This window comes from Chiloscyllium punctatum, chromosome 6 (assembly GCF_047496795.1).
Source record: "Chiloscyllium punctatum isolate Juve2018m chromosome 6, sChiPun1.3, whole genome shotgun sequence".
Taxonomy (NCBI): domain Eukaryota; kingdom Metazoa; phylum Chordata; class Chondrichthyes; order Orectolobiformes; family Hemiscylliidae; genus Chiloscyllium; species Chiloscyllium punctatum.
The window spans coordinates 23,932,729-23,948,549 of record NC_092744.1 but is presented as its reverse complement, the minus strand read 5'-3'; the positions used below and the strand labels follow the sequence as shown (position 1 = coordinate 23,948,549).

The 15,821-nt window shown below is 45.4% G+C and overlaps 1 protein-coding gene across 2 annotated transcripts in view; it reads left to right on the top strand.

Annotated features, from left to right (window-relative positions):
• Positions 1-15,821, top strand: part of fndc3ba (fibronectin type III domain containing 3Ba) — a 343,026-nt gene that overhangs the window by 235,166 nt on the left and 92,039 nt on the right. For both annotated transcript variants that reach the window (XM_072572145.1, XM_072572146.1), the window contains exons 8-14: positions 3,721-3,878; positions 4,620-4,679; positions 6,268-6,406; positions 7,705-7,758; positions 8,687-8,811; positions 11,296-11,470; positions 13,402-13,488. In XM_072572145.1, coding sequence (XP_072428246.1) covers positions 3,721-3,878; positions 4,620-4,679; positions 6,268-6,406; positions 7,705-7,758; positions 8,687-8,811; positions 11,296-11,470; positions 13,402-13,488 — 798 coding nt within the window. The remainder of the gene's footprint in view (positions 1-3,720; positions 3,879-4,619; positions 4,680-6,267; positions 6,407-7,704; positions 7,759-8,686; positions 8,812-11,295; positions 11,471-13,401; positions 13,489-15,821) is intronic.

The window sequence follows — 15,821 nt, the reverse complement described above, 5'->3', positions numbered from 1 at the left end:
TCATTCCATACACGTACCACCCTCTGTGTGAAACATTTGCCCCTTAGGTCCCTTCTATATCTTTCCCCTCTAGCTCTAGACTCCACCTCCCCAGGGAAGAGACTTTGCCTATTTACACTGTCCATGCCCCTCATAATTTTGTAAACCTCTATAACGTCACCCCTCAGCCTCTGACGCTCCAGGGAAAACAGCCCCAGCCTGTTCAGCCTCTCCCTATAGCTCAAATCCTCCAACCCTGGCAACATCCTTGTAAATCTTTGCTGAGCCCTTTCAAGTTTCACAACATCCTTCCGATAGGAAGGAAACCAGAATTGCACGCAATATTCCCAAAGTGGCCTAACCAGTGTCCTGTACAGCCGCAACATGACCTCTCAACTCCTGTACTCAATACTCTGACCAATAAAGGAAAGCATACCAAATGCCTTCTTCACTATCTTGCCTACCTGTGACTCTACTTTCAAGGAGCTATGAACCTGCACTCCAAGGTCTCTGTTCACCAACACGCCCCAGGAACTTACCATTAAGTGTATAAGTCTTGCGCTAATTTGCTTTTCCAAAATGTAGCACCTCGCATTTAACTAAATTAAACTCTATCTGCCACTTCTCAGCCCATTGGCCCATGTCATCAAGATCCTGTTGTAATCTGAGGTAACCCTCTTCGCTGTCCATGACACCTCTAATTTTGGTGTCATCTGCAAACTTACTAACTATACATCCTATGTTCATATCCTATTCATTTATATAAATTACAAAAAGTAGTGGACCCAGCACCGATCATTATGGCACTCCACTGGTTACAGGCCTCCAGTCTGAAAAACAACCCTCCACCACCACCCTCTGTCTTCTACCTTTGAGCAGTTCTGTATCCAAATGGCTAGTTCTCCCTGTTTTCCATTGGATCTAACCTTGCTAACCAGTCTCCCATGGGGAACCTTGTCGAACGCCTTACTGAAGTCCATATAGATCACATCCACCGCTCTGCCTTTATCAATCCTCTTTATTGCTTTTTCAAAAAACTCAACCAAATTCATGAGACATGACTTCCCATAAACAAAGCCATGTTCACTATCCCTAATCAGTCCTTGCCTTTCCAATTATGTGTAACCCTTTCCCTCAGGATTCCCTCCAACAACTTACCCACCAGCAATGTCAGGCTCACTGGTCTATAGTTCCCTGGCTTGTCCTTACCACTTTCTTAAACAGTGACACCACGTTAGTCAACCTCCAGTCTTCCGGCACCTCACCTGTGACTATTGATGATACAAATATCTCAGCAAAAGGCCCAACAATTACTTCCCTAGCTTCCCACAGAGTTCTAGGGAACACCTGATCAGGTCCTGAGGATTTATCCACCTTTATGCGTTTCAAGATATCCAGCACTTCCTCCTCTGTAATCTGGACCTTTTTCAAGATGTCACCATCTATTTGCCCACATTCTATATCTTCCATGTCCTTCCCCACAGTAAATACTAATGCAAAATACTCGTTTCGTATTTCCCCCATCTCCTGCGGCTCCACACAAAGGCCGCCTTGTTGATCTTTGAGGGACCCTATTCTCTCCCTAGTTACCCTTTTGTCCTTAATGTATTTGTAAAAACCCTTTGGATTCTCCTTAATTCTATTTGCCAAAGCTATCTCATGTCCCCTTTTCGCCCTCCTGATTTCCCTCTTAAGTTTACTCCTACTTCCTTTATACTCTTCTAAGGATTCACTCGCTCTATCCTGTCTATAGCTGACATACACCTCCTTTTTCCTAACCAAGCCCTCAATTTCTTTAATCGTCCAGCATTTCCTATACCTACCAGCCTTCCTTTTCACCCTGACAGGAATATATTTTCTCTGGATTCTCGTTATCTCATTTCTGAAGGCTTCCCATTTTCCAGCCGTCCCTTTACCTGCGAAAATCTGCCCCCAATCAGCTTTTGAAAGTTCTTGTCTAATACCATCAAAATTGGTCTTTCTCCAATTTAGAATTCCAACTTTTAGATCTGGTCTATCCTTTTCCATCACTATTTTAAAACTAATAGAATTATGGTTGCTGGCCCCAAAGTGCTCCCCCACTGACACCTCAGTCACCTGCCCTGCCTTATTTCCCAAGAGTAGGTCAAGTTTTGCACCTTCTCTAGTAGGTACATCCACATACTGAATCAGAAAATTGTCTTGTATGCACTTAACAAATTCCTCTCCACTAACACTATGGCAATCCCAGTCTATGTTTGGAAAATTAAAATCCCCGACCATAACTACCCTATTATTCTAACAGATAGCTGAGATCTCCTTACAAATTTGTTTCTCAATTTCCCTCTGACTATTGGGGGGTCTATAATACAATCTGAATAAGGTGGTCATCCCTTTCTTGTTTCTTAATTCCACCCAAATAACTTCCCTGGATGTATTTCCAGGAATATCCTCCCTAAGTACAGCTGTAATGCTATCCCTAATCAGAAATGTCACTCTCCCTCCTCTCTTGCCCCCCTTCCTGTCCTTCCTGTAGCATTTGTATCCTGGAACATTAAGCTGCCAGTCCTGTCCATCCCTGAGCCATGTTTCTGTAATTGCTGTGATATCCCAGACCCATGTTCCTAACTATGCCCTGAGTTCATCTGCCTTCCCTGTTAGGCCCATTGCATTGAAATAAATACAGTTTAATTTATTAGTCCTACCTTTCCCTGCCTACCCTGACTGTTTGACTCGCTTCTGTTCTCAACTGTACACATCTCAGATTGATCTCTTTCCTCACTATTTCCCTGAGTCCCCCCCACCCACAACCTTACTAGTTTAAATCCTCCCAAGCAATTCGAGCAAATTTCCCTGCCAGTATATTAGTCCCCTTCCAATTTAGATGCAATCCATCCTTGTTGTACCCCAGAAGAGATTCCGATGATCCAAAAATGTGAATCCTTTTCCCATACACCAGCTCCTCAGCCATGCATTCATCTGCTCTATCCTCCTATTCCTACCTTCACCAGCTCGTAGCACTGGGAGTAATCCAGATATTACTACCCTCGAGGACCTCCTTTTTAAATTCCTGCCTAACTCTCTATGTTCTCCCTTCAGGTCCTGGTACTGTGGGGCAGCAGTGCTAACCGCTGTACCACCCCAATGGGACTGTGGGTCTGAAAGGGTTAAAACTGAGTAGTTCATTAAGAACCACCTACTCACAATGGAAATATCACATGGTCTTTGGGCCAAAAAGCCCAGGAACTTGAAGGAGAGTGACCAAACCTTCAGGGACCTCCTGAAAATCTCTCCAACTCTGTCCATCATATCAATGTAATCTCTAACTGATATGCAGTAAGCTATTAAATAAAAGCAAAATACTGGAAATCTGAACTAAAAACAGAAGTTATGCAGAATCTCAGCAGGTCTAGCAGCATCTATGGAGCGAGAAAAACGGAGATAGTGTCTGTAGTCCAATATGAATCTTCTTCAGAATTGAAACATGTGATAAGTCCCACGGAAATTTCCGGAAAGTATATTCAGAGAGTAGGGAAAATGTGAACTGTTGCAGCTTCAATGAAGGTTAGGGAAAGTGGTCTCGATAAATGGAACATTGGATAGAAACATAGGAGTGAAAGGAATAGGAAGATAGGGTGAGGTAATGAGAGGCCAGAGGAGGTTCATGTGAATCATAACCTGTAGCATGGAACAAGTAGGCCAAATGGCCTGTTTTGAACTGAAGTGTGATGCTTTTCAATGTCAATGTGTTTTCTTTGGTAGGTATCCAATGTCCAAGCCAGGGCAGCTCTACTCACCTGGGCTCCACCTACAGGCCTCACCAACGGGGACAAACAGACAAACGGCCTACCATACACCTGTAACTATGAAGTGGCCTCTTCAGATAAGGGCAAGGACGGGAAGTACAAGATTATTTATAGGTGAGAAACCCCAGCATTGAGAAAACTAGACACATTACTGCCTTTGAAAAGCAATCTCTATATCAGGCACCAGTGTCAATGCCAAAACACTTCCAGGACAGGGGCAGCACAGGGTAAATTCAGAATAAAGCTAACCCTATACTGTCCCCATGAAATAGTCCCAGGACAGGTATAGCATGGAGGTAAATTCAGAGTAAAGCTAACCCTACACTGTCCCCATGAAATAGTCCCAGGACAGGAACAACACAGGGTTCGAAACAGAGTAAATCTATAATGTCCCCATGGGACATTCCAGAGCAGATACAGATATAGAGCCAAGACTATCGAGGGGAATGTGAAATTGATCATATCAAAGTCATGAGGGGATTTGATGGAGTAAGCAAGGAGTAAGCGAATGCATCAGAAGACAGTTGGTAACAGAGGATGTGGATTTATGGTGATTGACAGACGTGCCTGGGGTGGGAGTGGAATGGAGATTGGGGGAATGGTTTGTACACAATAGATTGTTAGGATCTGGAACATACAGCCTGAAAAGCAGTGGAAGCACATCCAATGAAACTCCATTGGGAGTTAGCTAAACACTTGAAGGACAACCGGTTGCTAGGCAGTAGAGACAGGACCCAGGGGAGGGGACTCATTGGTCAGTGTTTCCCAAGTAGAACATGCAATGGGCTGAATGACCTCATCGCTTGATGTACGTTTCTCTTTCGATTGTAATCAGTTGGATTGCTCTGTTTTCAGTGGAGAAGATTTAGAATGCAGCCTGACTGATTTACAGCCAACAACAGATTATCACATCAGGTAAGCCTGTTTACACAGTCAACTCAACTGAGTGGCCACTTGATAGCCCAGGATTTGCATATTGTCAAAAAGAGAGATGTGTTACAAACAATTTTCCTCTGGTACTCACTACAAGAGTAAGAATGTCAAATTTCAATTCACCTCAACAGCTTCCACAATAGGAGACACGCACACTGATTGGTTGGTCGGTTGACTGTTAGCAATGGTTCTGTAACTGGGCACACTGATTGGTCGGTAGGTTGACTGTTAGCAGTGGTTCTGTAACTGGGCACACTGATTGGTCGGTAGGTTGACTGTTAGCAATGGTTCTGTAACCAGGCAACACTTGGTGGTCAATCCTGAGAGCTATTTTAATATAGTTTAAGATTGTCAGCTGAGTTTATAAAATATTTGTTTTATGCATGCTGCAAGTGTCATCTGTACAGACGCAGACTTTTGCCCGAAACATCAATTCTCCTGCTCCTCAGATGCTGCCTGACCTGTTGTGCTTTTCCAGCACCACACTCTCGACTCTGACCTCTGGCATCTGCAATCCTCACTTTCTCCTACACATACGCAGGGGCCCATTCCCTGCAAACTACAGTATATATTCAAGCCTTACTCTTTACCTGGGAGTTTGGAGAGACTTTGGTTCCCAGTTGCTTTCCCCGGGGCAACACCTCAATCAATCAGTGTCACCTTTTAGCCTTGGGATGTTTTTCTTTGTCTTTTCATGGGATGTGGGTGTTGAAGGTGAGTCCAGCCTTTGTTGCTCGTCCTTCGTTGCCCATGATCGACTTCAGGAGGCAGTTAGAGTCGCCCCCCCCTTGATGTGGGTCTGGAGTCACGTGTGTAGACCAGACCAGGTAAGGATGGCAGATGTCCATCGCTAAAGGACATCAGTGAGTCAGATGGGTTTTTACAACGAATCATGATAGTTCCCACACCATAACTACTAGGGCTAGCCTTCAATTCTAGATTTTAATTACCGAATTTAACTTCCTCCAGCTCGCATGGTGGGGTTTGAAGGCAGATCCCCAGAGCTTTAGATCTGAAGCTGTAGTGCTTCAGGATCACAAGTGGTTTTATCACTGCACCACCATCATGGGCTGAATGTGCTTTAACTGCCTGGTTACAGAAGGAGGCCATTCAGCCTGTTCGATTTGATCTGGCTCGTGATAAGAGAGGTTTAACAAATCCCACTCCACCCACTGCCCTCAAACCCATTTGCACTGGGGCCCAGGACTTGCTTTCCCTTTAGGTTCTCTCTCCTGAAAGTCTTAATCGAATCTTCTTGCACCTCACACTCAGGCAGAACATTCCGGATTCAAGCCACTCAGTTGACGAAAAGGTCACTTCTCGTGTTGCCTCAGACTTCCTCAGCCAATCTTTTTAATTGGAACCCCTTGAGAGATCTTTTGTTCCATTAACTGCACCATATAAATGCGCCAGATGTGGGGAGGTAAAGGAAACTGTGCCAACTGAGAATTTATCTTCCAAATCCCCTCGACCTGACCCTTACCCCAAATGGCTACAAGACAGGTCTCTCTCGGCCAGTGGTTTTCTGCACTTCACCTTACCATGCAACCTGTCACCTTTGCCTTGCCAGAGTTTCCACAATCTATAACTCGGTGAAAGGGTCGTACTCTGAGCCAGTCAGTTTCACCACTCAGAGCTGTGCACCAGACACACCATCACCACCGAAACTCTCCCATCGGACGAAAAGCACACTGACCATCCAGTGGAAGGTAAGAGGTGACGTTCTGAGCAAAAGGGCCATCAGGAGTGAAAGCAGGGACTGGGATTAGTTTGTGATTGATACAGGGCCATCAGGAATGAGGGGAGCACTGGGATTAGTTTGTGATTGATACAGGGCCATCAGGAATGAGGGGAGCACTGGGATTAGTTTGTGATTGATACAGGGCCATCAGGAATGAGGGGAGCACTGGGATTAGTTTGTGATTGATACAGGGCCATCAGGAATGAGGGGAGCACTGGGATTAGTTTGTGATTGATACAGGGCCATCAGGAATGAGGGGAGCACTGGGATTAGTTTGTGATTGATACAGGGCCATCAGGAATGAGGGGAGCACTGGGATTAGTTTGTGATTGATACAGGGCCATCAGGAATGAGGGGAGCACTGGGATTAGTTTGTGATTGATACAGGGCCATCAGGAATGAGGGGAGCACTGGGATTAGTTTGTGATTGATACAGGGCCATCAGGAATGAGGGGAGCACTGGGATTAGTTTATGATTGATACAGGGCCATCAGGAATGAGGGGAGCACTGGGATTAGTTTGTGATTGATACAGGGCCATCAGGAATGAGGGGAGCACTGGGATTAGTTTGTGATTGATACAGGGCCATCAGGAATGAGGGGAGCACTGGGATTAGTTTGTGATTGATACAGGGCCATCAGGAATGAGGGGAGCACTGGGATTAGTTTGTGATTGATACAGGGCCATCAGGAATGAGGGGAGCACTGGGATTAGTTTGTGATTGATACAGGGCCATCAGGAATGAGGGGAGCACTGGGATTAGTTTGTGATTGATACAGGGACATTGGGAATGTGGGGAGCAGTGGGATTAGTTTATGATTGATACAGGGACATTGGGAATGAGGGGAGCACTGGGATTAGTTTGTGATTGATACAGGGACATTGGGAATGTGGGGATCAGTTGGATTAGTTTGTGATTGATACAGGGCCATCAGGAATGAGGGGAGCACTGGGATAAGTTTGTGATTGATACAGGGCCATCAGGAATGATCGGGCATTGATCCAGGGATTTTGCAGAATGAACAGAGCAGTGGAATTACTTGAGGATTGAGTTAGGATGAGAAAAGGGTGGAATGGGATTGATACAGGGCTCAAGAATGAGCAGTCGGCTTAGTTTAGCTTTACTCCAACAATGAGCCAGTACCGGAATGATAGGACAAGTGGTTTCTTTCTCTCTCTCTATTCTGTCAACTTGTACAGGTGTAAGACAAGATCTAACACTAATCGATTGTAAATCTCATCTTTTGTGTTTTAATTGTCTCTCAGGCACCTGTGGACAATGGATCAAAGATCACCAGCTACCTTCTCGAGTGGGATGAGGTTTGTATTAATGTATTGGTCAAACTGCCGGGGCAGTTCAACTTCATTTCTCAAGGTTTCCTGTCAAAATCCAGAATGCCTTTTATCGAGAAATTGTATTGAAGTAGAAATGTGCTCAAGCAAGAAACATTGCTCGACTTAATAAATCAGCTCATAATCTCAGCAATCGATATCTTATTGGGGATTAAATTGCTGAATAAACTGTGCCTTTGGGATCGGAGGATCAGCGCTGTTCTTCCATTCCCTGAGAGAGTCAGATGTTTCTTTTTGTGTGACAAAACGATTGTTCACGATTCTCCTTCATTAAGAAAGTAGGTACTTTTCAGCAGACAGGGCTGGAGGTGATGTCTATTTGTGTGGATCCATGGCACAGTCACTCAGCAGTGCAGACACCTGACCAAGAGTCAATCCTCACTGCTATTTCTTCATCACTGAGTAAGCCACATGACCAGGGTTTGATACAGTTCATTCTCAGGACGTGGGTGACGTTGGCTTGGCCAGGATTTGTTGCCCCTCCCTAGTTGTCTTTAAGAAGGTGATGGTGAGCTGCCTTCTTGCATTCAGTGTAGGGGGACATACAATTCCGTTAGGGAGGAAGCTCAGTGACATTGAAGGAACAGTGATATATTCCCAAGTCAGGATAGTGGGTGGCTGAGAGAGATGACATTCCCATGTATCTGCTGCCCTCGTCCTTCTAGATGGTAGACTTTATTGATATGAAAGGTGCTGTCAAAGGGAGCTTGGTGAGTTGCTGCGATGCATCTTGTCAGTGGTACACACTGCCCCACCATGCTTCAACGGGGGAAGGGAGTGAATATTGAGTAAGGGTGGAAATTGCCCCTATCCATCTCGGGCATTTGGGAGGCAAGTCTCACATGATCTGTCGGACTATTGATCTTAATGGTTTCTCTCCCTTCCTTATGCTTAGGGGAAACGGAATAACAGATTTCGGGAGTGTTACTTTGGTAACCAGCGGCATTACAAACTAACCAAACTCTTACCAGCCATTGGTTACACCTTTCGGTTAGCAGCATGCAACGATATCGGCACCAGGTAAGTGAAATGGATGGGGCATTCTTGTGGCAAGCCGTTTTCCTCCAGTTTTACCGCTGGGGCTAGTTGTGGAATCTTGCTGTGTATCATTAGAGTCACCAGGTGTAACCAGTCCCATGGCTAAGGCAGCCACAGGAACATGGCAACTTGTTCTTGGATTGAGTGACATTGTTGATTCGGGTAATTGTTGCTCCCGGGGTGGGGGGTGGGTGGGTTGCTTGAGAAGGTGGTGTTCCTTTGGCTGCAGGACAATGCACTGAGTGGGTCAGCGAGTTAGAAATTAGATTAAAAATCAACGCAAGTCACAAATTAGCTCAGCCCAGATTAGGAGGCAGGCTACTTTGCTCAGAGGGTGGTGTGGCTGAACCAGTCAGGTTTTTGTGACAATCCAACAGCTTTGTCACCATTTTCTCTCAACCCAATCCACAGGCAGAACTAGGAGCTTCAGTAAATCAGGGCCACCAATCATAGCAACAGGAAATTCAGCAGAACAATCTGTATCCCGACTGCAGTGGGAAAGTGGAACTCGCTAACACAGGAATGGTTGACATAAATTTGACAGACACAGTTTAGGCAAGGCTGGATAAACCTATGCAGGGCAAGGGCACAGAGGATGGAGTGAGAGGGACAAGTAAGGAGTGTGCAGAGTCAGAGAGATGTACAGCACGGAAACACACGTTTTGATCCAAATCGTCCATGCCGACCAGATATCCGAACCTAATCTAGTCCCATTTGGCAGCACTTGACCCATATCCCTCCAAACCCTTCCTATTCATATATCCGTCCAGATGTCTTTTAAATGTTGCAATTGTACCAGCCTCCACCACTTCTTCTGGCAGCTCATTTAATACACGCACCACCCTCTGTGTGAAAAAGTTGCCCCGTTGGTCCCTTTTAAATCTTCCCCCTCTCACCCTAAACCTACGTCCTCTAGTTCTGGACTCCCCCAACCTGGGAAAAGACCTTGACTATTTACCCTAACCATGTCCATTGTGATTTATAAACCTCAGCCTCCAATGTTCAAGGAGGCTCGTGTGAAGCAGAAACACCAGTTTGGATCACTTGGGCTGAATGGTCTGTTTGTGTGCGGTAAGTTTATTATAAGTCACTGAACACTGATGAATGAATGGACATCTAAACCCATGCGGACCCAAGTTTTTTATAAGTTCTATTCTGTAAAGATTTCTTGGTCTAGCTGCTAAACATTAGGCCTATGGAAATCAAACAGTACACACAAGCAAGTAAGAATTTATTGATAGATAGAATCCCTACAGTGTGGAAACAGGCTGTTTGGCCCAACAAGTCCACATCGACTCTCTGAAAAGTAACCCAACCAGACCCATTCCCCTACCCTATTCCTCCTAACTAATGCACCTAACCTACACATCCCTGAACACTCTGGGCAATTTAGCATGGTCAATTCACCCTAACCGGCAGATCTTTGGACTGTGGAAGGAAATCGGAGGACCTGGAGGAAACTCACACAGACACAGGGAGAATGTGCACACTCCGCACAGACAGTCACCTGAGGCTGGAATTGAACTGTGAGGCAGCTAACCACTGTGTAGCCCCAAAGTCCCCATTAGTTGGGCATGACTTTCCCGTACCAATTTGTTTTGGCTGTCCTTCATTAACCTTTGCTTTTAACACAAATGCCGAGGGTTTTGTGGACCTGGATTGGCAGAATTCACAGGATGGACATAGCACAGTCAAGACATGCTCACTCACCATTTCCTCCTCTAAGGACACAGGCCAATGGGATTGATTTTACCACCACTGTACGGACATCTGAAACTGAGAAGAGAATTCCACAAACTAACACACACACAGAGACTAACACACATACACACACATTATGGAAAGTTGGAGTTGCCTTGAGGTAATAACTGATTTTATGCCTTTGCCCACTCCCCACACCTGCTGTTATTTGAATGTTCACTTTTTATCCCTAACCCTTTGCTCTCCTCACTGTTGGTATCCTGATGACCAAATTATTCATTCCATTTTCTTTTGTCTCACTTCTGTCTTCTTACATCTCTTTCTGCATTTTTATATTCTTCTCATCCTCATTGTCTCCCTTTAATACTCTTATCTTCCTGTCTGGCTTTTCTGCCTCTATCACATTCTTACCATCTCCCTTTCTCTTTCTTTCCTTCACTCTCCATATATTTTATCTGTCTGGTCCAATTTCTCTCTCTCTATCATGCTATCTCCCCATCTCTTGCTCATCCTCTTTTGTCTTCCTCTCTCCCTGTCTTTCCTCTACTTCCCCATTCCCTCCTTCCTTCTCACCCTATCTTTCTTTCTCTCTCACCCTTTGTCTTTGTCCTCATTTCTCTCCTGCTTTCTCCCTTCTCACTCTCTTGCTGTCACTCTGTGTCACTCACTCCTTTCTTTTTCTCATTTTTCCCCCTTCTTTGTCTCTCTGTCTCTCTCTTTACCCCACTCATTTGATCTCCCCCACCCTCTATCTGCTGCTTACAGTGGCTTCAGCCAGGAAGTGGTCTGTTACACCGCGGGGAACGTGCCACAGCCTCCTGCAGCCCCTCGGTTGGTGCGTGCAGGGGTCACATGGGTGACGTTACAGTGGAACCGTCCAGATGGTTCGTCAGCGGAGGAGCACATCACCTACATGCTGGAGATGGAGGAAGAGAGCTCGGTAAGTGACTGCCTGGAGCTCAACACTAACCCAGAGAACAGCAAAACAGGAGCAGAATGAGGCCACTCAGCCCCTCTAGTCTTTTCAACCAGCCAGTTAAGATCATTGCTGATTTTGTACTCAACTCCATTGGTCCTGTAAATCTTACCCAATAGATATATCTCAATTGCAGTTGACTTGGTTATTCAGTTGACAGCAAGACTCAACAAACCAACTTCCAGAGGGAGAGCGTTTAAGCTACTCACTGTCCATGTTGTGAAGAAATGCTTCCTGAGATTGTCCCTGAACCACCTTTGAAGGATTCGCTCCCTCATTGTATATTCCAATGCACAGCCCCTCCATGCCACCACCAATATATACAGTGTACCAGGGGAAATACTTTCTCTCTATCTACCTGATTGAACCCTTTGGTTATTTTTCAACATCTCAAGCTGGAGCATATCTAAGACCAGAGTGTGAAACCTCGCCTCATGAATTAACCTCTTGACCCCCAGTCAGCAGTTACCCATTTGGATGGAGATGAACAGAAATTTCTTCACTCAGAGGGTGATGAAGCTTTGGAATTCTCTGTCCCAGAGGGTAATAGATACTTTCTCGTTGAATAGATTTAAGCCTGGGTTAGATAGATTTTAAGTTTCTTGGGGAATTGAGCAGATGGGAAAGTGGAGATGAAGTCTAAATCAATCTTGATCATATTGAATGTCAGTGCAACCTTAAATAGGCCATATCATCCACCCCTGCTCCAATTTCTTATTTGCTTGCCTTATGAACTTGGATAAGTAGGTTCCAAGTCTTGGTATCTGATCTTGGAAAAAAGATGTGAATACCTCTTAACAAAGTCTTGCACTATTCATGAGCTGATGTTCACATAACAACTGTCCAAACTCACTCCTCATTCTCTGATCTCATTGAGGCACTCCCACTTCTGATCCTGCAACATGTCAAAGTTAGAATCCTCATTATTGTTTTGCAATCAATCCACATCCCCATGCTTCGATTCGATTCCCTACAGTATGAAAGCAGTCCCTTTGATCCAAAAAGTCCACGCCGACCCTCCGAAGAGTAACCCACCCAGGCCCATCCCCCTACCCTATATTTACCCCTGACTAACGCACCTAACACTTTGGGCAATTTAGCTTGGCCAATTCACCTAACCCGCATATCTTTGGACTTTGGGAGGAAACCGGAGGAAACTCATGCAGACACGGGGAGAATAAGCAAACTCCACACAGACAGTTGGCTGAGGTGGGAATTGAATCCGGGTCCCTGGCGCTGTGAGGCAGCAGTGCTAACCACTGAGCCACTGTGCCAACCCCTTTTTTAAAATCATTTTTTGAGTGAAGATAGCTCTCTGTCTCTGTCATCTCCTCTAGCTCCACATCCCTCTGGGACCTCTGACTGCTCTCTAATTCTGGTTTGCAGATCCCCAGTGAAAGCATCTCAATCATTCGTGTCTATACATTCACCTACCTGAGCCCTGTGCTCTGTAATTCCCTCCCTAAACCTCTCCGTGTCTGTCTTCTCCATGAGTCCCCGACATTTTTCATCACCTATCCTAATTTTACCTCTTGTGGTTCAATCACAGATTTTGTTTGATTAAACAATAGGTTGTTTTACTAAATTAAACTAGTGCAAGGAAAAAAAAGACATGTTTAATCAAAATGTTTCATCCTGCACTCTTGTCAGTCATTATCCCATGGTGCAATCTCCATGGCAACAATCTCCAATGATCAGAGTCCAGTTGCTAACCAATCAGCATGTCAAGTTCATACAGTATAAAGATATTTGCATTGGTATTATTAAAAATTATCCTGATGATTGCAAGATGGATAGCTTTGACTAAGTGTACGTTATTTCAACAATATTCAAGTTCTGTGTTACTGAACCTCTACTAAATTAAATCTAAATGCAAATTGTTGCTGTTGTTACAGACTGGTGGCTTTGAGTCGATGTATACGGGTGAGGAAGTGACCAGCACTGTGAAGTCTCTTACGAGAAGCACACAATACAAGTTCAGGGTGAGCTGCTTGCCTTATTGAGGTGAAGCCTTGCTTTCTAGGCCGGAGTTCCTTACTCCAAAAGTGAGCTGTGGTGGTTCAGTGTGTGTCAGTGCCACCTCAGTGCTAAAAGGTTGGATGTCAAAGTTCCACTCCTGCAATGTGAACCAAAACTGCAGTTTGCAGTATTAATGCCTCAGTACTAACTCTAAAGTGAGGCCGTGCCTGCTTGGGTGGGGGGGGGGGGTGGTTGGGTGGGTGTGAAGGATCCCGTGTCCACAGTTTTGAAGAAGAACAGTGACGTTCCCACCATGTCCAGTCAAAAGTTTGTTCATCGTGTCCTTATCACATAGATGTTTGGGAATCTTGCTGTAAATGCAATTTGTTAGCCACATTTTCTACATTTATTGCCCATTCCTACTTGCCCATGAGAAGGTGGTGATTTTTGTTTTTAATTCATTCACGGAATGAGGATGTCACTGGCTAGGCCAATATATACTGTCCAGAGGGCAGCTCAGAGTCAACCATATTGCTGTGGGTCTGGAGTCACATGTAGGCCGCACCAGGTAAGGGTGGCAGTTTCCCTCCCTAAAGAACATGAACGAAATAGTTTTTTTTGTCTCAACAATCAACAACAGATTCCCGCTCATCATTAGACTCTTAATTCCAGATTTTTATTGAATTCAAATTCCACCATTTACTGTGGCAGGTCTCCAGAATGTTACCTGAGTCTCTGGATTAGTAGCTCAGCAATAATACCACTAAACCGTTGCTTCCCTGAATACATGGACTGCAGCAATTCACAAAAGTGGATCATCACCACCTGTCAGGGGCAATTAGGGATGTGTGACATCAAAAACATTCTGTAAATAATCCACAGTAAGGGATCTACACCACAAAACATACTTAATTGGCAGTGGAGTACATTGGGTCTTCCCTCAGTTCTCTCTCCCTCCGTCAGCATTTCCTGATTTTCCATTGTGCGTCTGAGATGAACGAAGCTAGTTAAAATCACCTCTGAAATATCTTTTTAAAAAATCCTCCTTGGTTTCCCATGCTGATCTCTGCCCCTCTTCACGAGTGACCCTTCACGAACAGTCAGGCTGGTAAATTGTTTATTTTTTAAAAAGTCATATCCATTTGTGACTAGGCCAACATTGATTTCCCATCCTTGTAGCTTTGGAGAAGGTGGTAGTGAACTGCATTCTTGAACCTGTGTGCTGTATGGAGACAGATCTACAATGTCTTTGGGAGGGAATTCCAGGATTTTGACCCAGCGAAACTGAAGGAATGGGGATATACTTCCATGTCAGGATGGTGATTCATTTCAAGGGGAACATGCCAGTGGTGGTGCTCCATGAATCTGCTACCCTTAGCCTTCTAGACAGTTATGGCCATGCGTTTGGAAGGTGCTATCTAAGATGCCTTGGTGATTTTGTGCACTGTATCCTGTAGATGGTACCCACTGCTGCAACTGTGCATCAGTGGCGGAGGGGGTAAATGCTTGCGGGTGGGGTATGCTCTGCAAGCCTAGGGGCCCAGTGAACATTTTCCCTGCAGCAGTTACTGCCTCCTGGTGGCACTACTGAGCACAAAAACAGGCAGCCTCGGATTGGCCAGGAGCTCACAATAAGCGAGACTTCCACTCTCAAGGTCTTGATTTCTGGGGAACGCTGTCTGGTGGCCTCCCTGCTCCCTGTTGGAGGTGTGGCTCAAAAGAGGCAACAGCTATTGTGTCAGCAGGCAAGACCCCCAACCTCTCAACAAGTTACCGTCCCTCAAACAAAAACAGAAATTGTTGGGAAAATTCAGCAGGTCTGACAGCATCTGTGGAGAGAAAGCTGAGTTAATGTTTCAAATCCAGTGACCCTTCCTCCGAACTGATTGTAGCTGGAGAAAGGTTGGCATACAGAGAAACCTCGATTATCCGAATGGATGGGCGGGCACCATTTCTTTCGGATAATTGATTATTCGGTTAATTAATTTCCTCTGGGGCTCGGGAGTTTTCTGTGAGGTCAGCTCCCCATTCAGGAGACGAGGCAAAAGCACACTGCGCGGGAGCCCCCACCTCCTGCCCTCCAACACCGTCAACCCCACCCCACCCCCAAACCACATCCTCCTCCCAATCCCATCAACCCTGACTGCCCCCGCCCCATCCTCATACCCCGTCCTCCCCCAAACACGTCCACCCCTGCCCCATGCCCCCAAACCCTAAAGTGTTGGGGGAGAGAGAGGGCGGGAGATCAGTCATTTAGAGACAGTGCCTGGACTGTCGAGGACTGTTCTCGGCAGCATTTCACTGAGCCGAGTTCATTTTTAATCATTGTAGCTGTAAACAAAAGACACGATCAGGA